Genomic DNA, 11,589 nt, shown 5'->3' on the forward strand with positions numbered 1-11,589 from the left:
TTGCCACTGGCCACAATATCAATGAAAAGCCGACAGATTTGTCCTCTGATGTGATTTTCAGCCTATAGAGGTCCATTTCCACCCATAAAAAGAAAAGAATTGATGAAAAGGCACAATAAAAATTAAAATTATCATTGTAAGTCATTGTGGATGTAGTGTCTCATAATTTGGATGTGCCATGAGTATTTAGTTTAACCTGGAAAAGTGCTTTTTTCTTTATTTCCCAGGCTTTCTCGGAGTAACTGGCTAATTTAAAGGTTGGTACATCAAACAAATAGGCCTATGCTTTTATTCTTCCATTACATTAAAATATATGCAACAATAAACACTAATCATTTCTGTCAGAAGTGTCCATCATATATTCTACTTCACTGCACTGACTTCAAGTTTCCCCTGCTGGTCTATTAACCCCTGACAGGCCTTTTAAGATTCTTGAAAGCTATTGTATGAGTCATACTGCTCTCTCAGGTCATCTAACACTAGTGTTCTTGCTTTCCAGTAATGAGCATTGTAAATTAGTTATTGAATAGGTTATATGTGCTTGCTGTGGATTTCCCCATCTATGAAATGTGCTGTATGATTAAAGTTTTTCTTGCTGTGCTCATTAATACGACTACAGTCACTCCCTCAATGACAGAATATCTCACATACCTCCTACCAGGGTGAAGCCGGGCTGTAATGATAAAAGAGTATTCAAAAATAGCCTCCAGGTTTGAGAGAATATTAATGAGTTGGTTCCCAGCGTGTCCTCTGATCAAACCCACAGCAGGGCTAAAACACAAGGTGCATTTTAAACACGAGCTTTTCAAGTAGCCACTGAAATGTCAGGGAATTCCTTTTTGCCACATTTTCCAAAGTGCAGAATCCATAAAAACCAGTGGCTTCATGGGAGGGGGGTGGGAATCAGAGGGCCACCTTTGGCCCCGCCGGCTGCTGTGTGGAAACAGTGTGCTTCCTTCTGTTAGCCCTTTGATGGCTCCCCTTCCCCTCCCTCCTTCCCTGCCCCACGGCTGCCGTTTGTTTGGACACCGACCTCCTAAAGTCAACCACCTACAACCCCCACCCTCCCCCCTCCCCCGCATACACTCACACACACATATCGAACCCCACCCTCCTCTCAGTCCGCTGAGTCAACGCTTGTGCAGGAAGGATGCAGTTGTTTTTGCAGTCCCGGCTTGGGGTTGCTTGCTTGCATGGGTGGGTGATTTGAGGGGGGTGGAGGAGTCGGCTGCATTTACACGACAAAATGGACTGTTTAAAAAATAAAGAAAGCAGGAGGAAGAGGAAAGGGGCTGGACACGCTACTCTGAAAGTAAGTACGATGGTAACAATCACCCCTCTGTGAACACCGCTCCCCTAAACCTGTACTTTCTTGTACTTATCTGATTCAAATACCAGGAGGAGACTGCAGTGCGGAGGAGTAGAAGTACCAGCTTTTGTCTAACAGGTTGCATGAGTCACGGGGTGGTAGATCAACACCAAATGCATTCACGGGAAACTTTTCTGAAAGTACAAAATATCAAGAAACTTCTTAGAATATCAAAAGGTGCAAAGACAGAACTTGATGTTTTGTACAGCTGTGAAATTGAAAAATACAGGTAGCACTTTGAAATTTTCTACATAAAGATGCAGAAGGAGTCAAGTTTTGTCCTTCCAGCTGATAAACACTGAGCTGTATCTAGAGGTGAACGCTGTGGCAGTTACATGATGGGGAGAACTTTTGAGGTTATTCATCTCTGGTATGTAAAACAACAAACCAAAACCCAAGTGTTGCTTTTTTTAATTGAAATGTGAACTTTATTTCACCCATACAAAATAAAAAGAATGTTAAAAGTTTACAATACAGTGTCAACATTACATACTGAGACTGACACATAAATGGGAGCCCCATCTCTGCTTTCAATTGATACATTTAAAACAATCTAAAAGAGGGGGAGGGAGGGGGGAAATGTTGAACATAAAAGAAGAGTTACTCATAATTGGGAGGGGTGGCCAGAATAGAAATAAGAGAGGACAGAGGAGACAAACAACTTTAAAAACAAAGTTATGGTCCAAGTGTCACAGTATACTTCTGATGGGAAGTAGGGGGAAATTTCATGGTCATAAAGAATTATATACCAGTTCCGACCGCCGGAGCAAAGAACCTTTGACAGCGTCAAAAAACAACAACAAACAGAATGGGAATTAACCTGTTGATATGGTTGACTTCAGGGCCGTGGTTGTGGAGGGTTACAGTTCTCTTGATAAAAACGTGAATTAAAAATAGAAAGGAATTGAAAAAAAGCTGTGATTAGCTAACCTATAGTAAAAATACACCTGCTTCCTTGTTTATGTTACAGCCTGACAATTGGACTGACTAGCGAGATGTGACAAAGCCGGGAAGTAGGGCTCACATGTTAACTGCAGTATTTCAGAGTCGATCGATAACATAGTAATATAACACTTCATGGGTGAGACGATGACCTCTGTTACCTCAGACGAGTGCTGATCACCTTCCAAATACTTTACAAACTGTTGCCCTGAACAAATCTAAAGTAGCAGTCTTTGTATGCGCATCAAAGGCTTTAACTACCACTTACTGAATTTTTTTTTTTTTTTAAGCCAACCTGAGGGTTTGAGTGACGATGACTGATATGCTGACTTCGTATGCGTATCACTGAGGATTGAAAAAGAATGAAAAGTGCCTAAAGAAAAAGCTACAAGGCAACACAAACCACACCTATCCTGTCTGCGGGGGGGGGGGAGAGGGGGGCTCATGGAAAAAACAGTGACGACCGCCATTTTTAATAGTCAAAACTGAACGACTTACTTGTTAAAAAACATCCTGGTTGGATTCTCCTCTACAATAAAATAAAACCTTTAAAAAAAAAAAAAAAAGAAAGAACAACTGAAAATTAAAACACATAATATACAACCAGTTTCCTGTCTCCAGCGGCGGCGTCTCGTATAGCCGGTTGTCGAGCGCTTTTCTGTCAAGCGGGCAGCGACGAAGAGTCTTTCCCTCCTCTGCTGAGAGCGACCGCCGTGAGAGCAACTTAAGAAATTGAAAAGAACGTTGAAAGAGAGCGTGTGTGTGTGTAAGTGTGTGTGTGTGTGTGTGTGTGTGTTGGGGGGGAGGGGAGGGGGGTGAAGACGGCAGAGGGAGCTAAGAGTCATAGTCTTCATCGTCGTCATCCTCGGTTTTGTGTGTCGCAGGGGGTGGGGGAGGCGGTGCTGCGCTCATCATGGAGGGGTGCGGGACGAAGGCCATGCCGCCTTGGGGCTGTGCTGGGGCCATGCTGCCCATTGAGACCATGTTGCCCATCTGCATGTAGTGGGGGGGTGCGTTAGGGCTGCAGGGGGGGGCACAGGCAGAGGTGTAAACCAGATGTTAGGAGTCATGTCCATTCAAATGAAAGATTATACCTCTATGACAGTTTATAGCATATTATGTTTTTGCATACATTGTTTTAAATATACTTTTATCATGTTATACTAACAGGAAATTACAACTGCATGTCAATCAAACTGTGACATTGGAGTGTCACTACCAATTCCCAAAAATATACCAGCGCTTTCATCTCCTTTGTGTAATGCATCATGGGAAAATAGTGTACATACTGAGGCTGACACTTTCCCCTTGTGAGCACACTACATGCTCCAAACCCTGTAGTGTGGAGTTGAAACACAGCAAAGGTTTTAACATTGTTTCTAGTGGGAAAACAGCACCCTCTCCCTGTTTTAGCCAGTAGAGTTTCTTCTCTGTCTGAACAGGTGGCACAGGAGCGGTGAGCTTCTAGTAGCCACATTTAGAATCAAACAATTCATCAATCATGTAAATGTGTCATTATCTATGACGGTTATGGATTGCTGACATATTGTTGCATATCTCAGCTGTACTGTAACGGCGTGTCTTGAGTGATGCCGTTATAGTGAGTGCACGGTGATTCCACCCATCAAGGCACATTCAGCGGTGTTCAGGAACACATGTAGTGTTGTGAAGAGAGAACTCAAAGCTATTTTATTACATGCTATACTTAACATTTCTGGCCTCAGTGAGCTGTTGAAGTGACATAGGTAGTTTTTACATAAATGTTGCTCATTGGTTTATTCTGGCTGGTCTAATCATTACTGTGGGTGTACAAGATTTAAAAAAAAAAACTCTTTTACGCCGCACCACAAAGGAAAAATGTATTTTTAGACCAAACTGATAAAAGAGGAATCTCCCAACAACGTCTTTTGAAGTGTTTCATAGTTTACTGAACAAATCTGACTTTCTTTGAGGATATGAGGATGATATTTGACCTTGCGCTGCTGCCGCTTTGATGTTAACCTGACAGCATTCAATTCAGACTTGTGTCATGGAAATGTTCAACCTAGTAACATTTCTGTTGTGACTTTAAGGTTAAAGTGATTCAGGTGCTTATTCAGACAAACTATCGACATGTAAAATTGCCATCATGCTTACATAAAGAGGTTCATGTCTGAAAGGGGCTCAGAAGTGTCTCTGACCACATTGAAGGACTGCCTTGTCAACAGTATTGCTGTCCAGTGAAAACCATGTTGTGGTTGGTGATTTTTTTTTTTGGTGATTTTTTTCTGAGGAACTGATGGATTCAATTTTTGACTTCTTATATTGTTAAAACCATTTAAAAACCAATGCATTGTCAAATCTCCTGAAAAGTTTTGAGGATACATACGAAGTACACATTGTGATGCCAGGTGTGAACTGTAATCTGTCTCCAGTGGATCTACACACAGTCTGGATAACCACTATCTCCACACTGAGGGTCTGTGTCCATACCTGTGGAACCTGGATGCAGCCTGCTGATTTGTGCTTGACTGAGAGCCGTCCTCCTCGTCCCCGTCTGTCTCGCTGTCCTCGGAGTCGTCCTGTTTCCATCACAAGAAACGCAACAGAGCCTCATTACCTCAAACACACACACACACACAAATCAATGAAACTGCAGATAGCTATTAACCTCTGCATGCGAATCAATTCCCACCTCTTGTTCCGACTCTGTGCCGGACAACTTCTTGTCCTTGCCTTTAGAGCCAGCCCCTCCATTCTTACGACCAGACCCTGGTTTTCGACCCCTGGTGAAGCAAACAAAAAAGAAGGAGACGTTACTATTTTAACTTTTGAGGAAAGACATTTTTTAGGTTTAATTCATGATCATGCTATAAAATTCTACAGATATTCCTCATCTTGTATAGATAAATGTTCACACAACGCAACAGCTGATCACACACTTACTGATTTTGTCATTCAAAAAGATTTTTCATAAAAGGAGCATTTCTGATATTTCCCCAAAGACCTTTTTTTTCTTCCTTTTGACTGCAAAATGGTATGACTATATGTGATTTTAGTTGGACTTAAAGCCATTTATATTCAAAGATACTCCACATGCCTCATCTCAACAGCTGAGAGAGTATCCAAATATTAGGCGCTTACAACCACTTTAATCTGAATCATATCAGCCACACTCTTCAGTAAAAAGACGACTTCTTACTCGTTTAATTCATGTGGAATTCTCTGCCAAGTTCTCTGCCTCGATATGGCTGCAGTGCCAGTGTTTAGTTCGACTGTCAATATAGCCTTTTTTTTTTCTCTACAATCCACAATAATTAGTTCTCGCTCTGTGGAGCACATGACCAGAGGGAAATTGTGGAATTAAAACCAGAGTTGAAAAGACCTTTTTCCACAGCAGATATGTTGTCAAACACAGGTGTAATAACATTATTAACTGCTGCACGGCATTGCAAAAAGTGTTGGAACTGAGCCATTGTTAATGGCATTAGTTCTGCCTGTGCTATTTCTGCAATAACAAGTCTAAATGTGTGGAAATGCTTTATGAATGTAATTTATTTGTCATTGATAAAGAAACAAGTGTGCTCTGATGCTAGCAATGCTATCCAACAGGTTAATGAGATTTATCCACAAAGTAAAATAGCATGTGAAGTATAAGACTGACAGACTCTTGAAAGGGGGAAAAAAAAAAAGAAAAACTGGTGATCAAGCAAACATCTGACTCAAATCAGTCATATTTATATGTCAAAACTGTGGGCAAAGTTTAACATGTGCTTTTAATTTGCAAACCAGAAACCGAGAAACGTTTGTGAAGTGGAAAAAGCAGTTTCGATGTCATTCTGTTGCAGTGTATGCATTTGCGTGTATGCACAGTCTGTCACTTTGAATGTTTTATTTATACAGCTTTCACACCTCCGTAGTCTTGCTGCTATACAAATATGTGTGAACGTCTGTATGAGAGATACCTGCGTGGGACTTTTTCTCCTCCCCCCTCAGTGTGGTTCTCCTCCCCCTCGCCCTGCATGTCTGGCACTGTTGCCACCAGGTCTTTTAAGAAATCAAACTGTTGCTCCAGCTCGATACACTGCTTTCTAAAAAACACACACATTTCAGTCAGCACATTGTTTTTTTACACAGACTTACACACACTTTAATAAGAATGTACGTTATTATCCAGCAGTCTGAATTCACATCTATAGTATGTCAGTCAAAATGAATGAAGCAGAGGATGTCTTAGACTCCCAAAGAAGTCCAACACAGTGCAATATAGACCAGACTCTATATTAAGACACACACAAACACAGAAACTTACAAATGTGACGTTGTCATTGTCTTTGCGTTCCTAGACTGGGTGACTTGACAAGCCTTTGTAAGCAACGATTCCAAGAAAAGCTCCAAGGCTCTCGCTGATGTCTCGGTCAAGGATACAACGTGTCTGTGTTCTTTAAGAAAATGAAGCAGATTCACTTCTACATGGCCTAGCTTATACTGGAATGGCACAGAGCCTGAAAACATTCAAATAAGAAAATTAAAAACATGAGCAGCTTGCTACGTTTTTAACAGAAGAGGTTAAATGTGACACAACCATTACAATAAATATTACAGACACAACAAATATTAGTTTCTACTGCTTATGCCACTTATTAGAAATACTACCTGACAGAGTCTGACCACAATTGATTAATCTTTAGTGTAGGGGAAAAAAACTAAAATTGATTCTTTGTTTTGATTAACCAACAGTCCAAATTCCAAAAATACTCAGTTTACAATACTTTAAAACTCAGATTTTTCCTTGATTGATGACTTTACTGAGTAATCAATTTACACAATTGTTCTCAATAAATTTACTGTTAATTGATTATGTACTTGTTTCAGCTCTGTGTCAGACCATTCGTTTAAGGTCCCTTGACTAAATGAATAGTACAATTTAGATAAATCAAACACCATACTGTGCATTCAAAGCGCTCACAGTAGGGATTTCTGGCACAACTTGGAGAAGGAGAGAAGTCTCACAATAAAGTTGTTCTCTATACTAAAAGTGGTGCTGGAGCATTGACCCCCTCCATTCACACACACTCATACAGATGATCAAAACCTTGGAACTTGCACAGTGAAGATATTTGGCAGGAAGGATACAAATAATAACAGGTACTGCTGCAGCCACTTTGCCTATTTCTTCATCTGTTTGCATAATCTTCTTAATCCTTGCCTGTAATGAGAGAAGGAGGTATGGTTTTCAGTGTGTGTGTCCAGTGTGAATACATCGACACAACAAAGTTTTATAGTTTATCATTAATAGACTTCAAGATAGCTTTCTGAGTATCAAAACCCCAAGGCTAAAATGATTCCACAATACAGTAAAGCATATTTTCAAAGGTCCAGATCATGGTAAGAGAGCTTTCATAGCATGCTTATTTAAAACTATTAATTTCCGTCATGTTGATGAAACTTTCTATAGTGTGAGCTCTGCGAGTTTGCCAATTATTCAGTAACAAACAACAAATTTGCTCAGATTTATAACGTTCGGCTTCACTTAGCTCGTCATGCTAAAAACAACGTTAATTAGTGGACTCGCTGGCTAACGCAGGTCGCACACCTGTACCTTAACAAACATTGGGACGCAAGGTAAGTTGTTACCTCTCACAATTTACATATAAGTGGTCAAAGAGTTTGCGTTTGCTAGTTGGCTTGTTAGCTCCCTATGCAACAAAACAGGCCATATCCCACTCAAGCTAGCTAGAGAAGTTAGCTTTCCATCAGACAGTGCGCTAACGTTAGCTACTCTTAACACTGCTTCGACAAAGTTTAAACTTACCGGAGGGAATCTGGCGTTGTATTTCTTCTTTTTGCTGGGCATAATTAAATTACCTGGATGGCTAACCTAAAATAAAATACAATATATTCTGGATTATTGCTCTATATCATATATAAATCACCTCCACCGCGCACACACCAGATAGCGATAGCTATCCGGCTAACTGGTTAGCACGTCGTCGTCACTCGTTCTCGGTTGCTTGGCAGGTCACTTTGGTTCCGCAGGGTCTCAGTGCCGTCATGTTGCAGCTCACGACGTTCCACAACTTGTCCATGATTATAATGTAATAATCAACGGTGGAAGAAGTATTCAAATCCTTTACTTAAATGAAAGTACCAATACAGCAATGTAGAAATAGTCCTTTACAAATTAATATCCTGCATGAAAAATCCTACCACAGTTAAAGTACATAAGTCTTATCAGCTTGATTTAGTTAAAGTATTGCCGTAAATGTAACGTTAGCGGTTTAGTCTCCTCTAAAGGGTCACCAGATACATCTGAAGGGTCGTCAGATGATTAATGGGAGAGGAAAGAGGAAAAAACAAAGTTCTGATACGCAAATCTGTTTTCAATTTTTTTGGCTTTTTCTCTCATTTTTATTTTTCGGTAAAATATTGGATTATTTGAACATTTATTGAAATGAAACCATGTGAGAAGTTTAATGGGAAAAATCACTATTTGGTGGAGCTGTTAACAACTCATAGACATCTGAAATGTGACCCCGACTACACACTGCTTTTTGTAAGAGGTCAAAAGTCAAAATGGTTGAAAACCACTCGTTTCATCTTTAACAATGTGTTGTATTTTAAAAGCTTGTTATATTATCCATTGTGTCAAATCTTCCCCTGAAAAGTAACTAAAGCTGTCAAATAAATGCAGCAGAGTGGAAGTATAAAGTAGCATCAAAAGGAATAACTCAAATAATCCTTGTGCACCTCAAAATTGTACTGGGGGGGTGACAGGAGGAGAGGAGAAGGAGAGAATATGGGAGAGGAGAGGAAAGGGGGAAAGGAGGAGGAGGTGGAGGGAAGGAGAGGGAAGGAGAGGAAAGGAGGAGGGGGGGGAGAAGAGGAGCGCACTACCGGGTCTAGGTTTGTGCGGAAGAACGCTGGACAACAAACTTGAACGTCAGCAGGTAGCTTTAACTGTTAAGCGTTTACTGTTTGTGATCAGCGTGAAATACATTTGGTGCTCTGTATGTAAAAGGTGCTTGTTATAATTGATTACAGCCGGCTGTAAATAATAACCCAACACATTTGTCCGGACAAACATCGAGGATCGGTAAACTGGCTAGCTAGTCGGTTAGCTACATAATGGAGCCAAGCTATCAAAAATGTTTTCTGCGTGGTTAGCTACATGTTAATTGTAAACGTACATGAGTAACACAAATGAAAAGGATAGTAGCGTATTTTACTGTTTAAGAATCAATGTTGGGAAAACGTTAGCTACCCATTAAACAAGTGATGCTAATATAGCAAGCTAACTAAATAGCAGCATTAGTAAACATCCGCGAGCAGTGCAGCGGCCCAGGAGGAACTATAAACTAGCATAAGCTGCACCTGTGGTTTAAAAAAACTTTCTAATACACTGCACCTTCCTCCCTTCGACAGGATTATCCCAACAAGGATTTGTTTGATACTCTCACACTGACGACCTTATGGAGGAGGAGGAGGCCCCCGTAGATGGCGAGATGGCCCCCTTTGCTGCAGAGACCTATGCCGCTCAGGCCATGGCTGCAGACATGGACCCCTGGATTGTGTTTGACTCGAGGAGAACTCCCAGATCCGAGTTTGATGGCTGGCTGGAGAGCAACAGGCCTTCACAAGTGTACAGATATGGTGACGAGGAGGGTGGTGTGAGCCCTGTGGGGTGGATTGCTGTGCGGGGCCCGACATACTGCCCCAGCCGTGGGGATGTCACGGGTCTCCAGGAGAGCTGGGAGAAACTTTTGGCCAGTGGCCGGCCTGTCAGCTTCCAGACAGTGAGGGAACTGGCTCTGAACCACGGAGTGCTCTCGGGCAAGTGGCTGATGCACTTGGACTCTGGTTTCAAGTTGGACAATGCGTGGGAGTGTGTGGCCAGAGCAGTCCTGGACGGGAAGGTTTCCTCAGCTAAGGTCAGTACCTATGACCCCAAGGGAGAGGGCAAGCAGGTCATTTGTGCCTACAACCAGAACTTCACAGACGAGAGTGAGATTATGAGGCTGGACTCCATCATCCGTGCCACAGGGGTCAAGTGCCCTCTTGCCTACAAGCCAGACGTGTACACATACCTGGGAATCTACCGAAACAACCGCTGGAAGCTTTGTCCAACCATATACGAGAGCAAATTTAACCTGGAGTGTGTACCCAGGCGTTCCCACATCATCAACAAAGTCACCAATCTTGAAGTAACATAAGCCTGTGATTAAGGGGACAGTTTGATGAGGAGGCACTTATTTCAGTGATCCCATCTGCGTTTCACTGACTGAAATATCTCAAGTTCTTCCTTTTGGCAAAAAAGCACTAAATCTCATTTCAGTCTTGTCTTCTCATGCTGTTTCGAAGTGACTTGAAATATTGTCACACTTTTTTTTTTGGAATTGAATCTATTGTATTCATCATCAGTAAGACTATTTTGTACGTATTCTTGAGATTCTGTGTGTAACTCACTAACACTTACCTGACTGACAGGGTGGCTGGAGAAATCCTTAATTTGTATGCACACGTTCAGAGGAAAACTTGCATCCAATGAAGCATTTCTTTTTTACAACATACATTTGTCTAATTTATTCTTTCCTTTGTACTAAACAACAATGAGAGTTGCCAAATAAAGTCTACTTTTGAAGACCATCTTTATACTGTATGTCTTTATTTCCGAGCAAAGTGTTTTGGATTTTGACAGAAACAATCAATTGTTACAGCAAAGATTACATACAGTATAATCTGCTTACTATGGCAGGATAAACATTACTATTTCATCTCAATTAAACATATTTCAGTACATAGTATAGCAAGCTGACCTATAGGTCTGAGACTGTTAAACTGCAGCCATTATTCATAAAATAACTGTAGAAAAACTGATTAGCGACCACAAATTATATTGCCAGACAAAAAAAAAAATTCTTATAGAGCTCTGAGAATGAAGCATAAACATCTGGTACACTTATCTGCTATAAGCATGTACTATATGCATTAATGTTGCTTGTCTGATAATTATTTACATGTAGACCTTCATTTGGTTCTGAACAATACTACTATATTTTGTTGAGACTCAACAAAGGCACCTGTATGAAGAAAGTGGTATTACTGCTGACCTTCAGAAAGCATGTGAAACATCCTAAGATCCAAAGTAATACATGGGGATATTTAAAAGTACAACTGGCATATTTTGCATAGACTTACCTCTATATCTGATTACAATTCTTACTGAGAATACCAGCCCCTTTTTTAAAAATGAACACACTTTTCACTTAAGACAGTGAACATCACATTAACACTGACTA

General features: G+C 40.9%; 2 protein-coding genes across 3 annotated transcripts; one reads left to right on the forward strand and one right to left on the reverse strand.

The window, feature by feature from the left end:
• Positions 1–1,764: 1,764 nt before the first annotated feature.
• On the reverse strand, positions 1,765–8,337 carry drap1 (DR1-associated protein 1 (negative cofactor 2 alpha)). The gene is made up of 7 exons (XM_044341630.1): positions 8,106–8,337; positions 7,427–7,499; positions 6,603–6,696; positions 6,256–6,381; positions 4,986–5,076; positions 4,784–4,872; positions 1,765–3,332 (listed from the first exon to the last, which is right to left on the reverse strand). Exons 1-7 carry the CDS (start codon positions 8,145–8,147, stop codon positions 3,146–3,148), a joined length of 702 nt encoding a protein of 233 aa, XP_044197565.1. The 5' UTR covers positions 8,148–8,337; the 3' UTR covers positions 1,765–3,145.
• c22h11orf68 (chromosome 22 C11orf68 homolog) lies at positions 7,816–10,936 on the forward strand. 2 transcript variants are annotated; one of them, XM_044341629.1, is made up of 2 exons: positions 7,816–7,915; positions 9,716–10,936. In XM_044341629.1, exon 2 carries the CDS (start codon positions 9,763–9,765, stop codon positions 10,501–10,503), a length of 741 nt encoding a protein of 246 aa, XP_044197564.1. In that variant the 5' UTR covers positions 7,816–7,915; positions 9,716–9,762; the 3' UTR covers positions 10,504–10,936. The 2 variants fall into 2 exon arrangements, with proteins under 2 accessions (XP_044197564.1, XP_044197563.1); XM_044341628.1 differs by lacking the exon at positions 7,816–7,915 and adding an exon at positions 9,122–9,240.
• The last annotated feature ends 653 nt before the right edge of the window (positions 10,937–11,589 follow it).

This window comes from Thunnus albacares, chromosome 22 (assembly GCF_914725855.1).
Source record: "Thunnus albacares chromosome 22, fThuAlb1.1, whole genome shotgun sequence".
NCBI lineage: Eukaryota > Metazoa > Chordata > Actinopteri > Scombriformes > Scombridae > Thunnus > Thunnus albacares.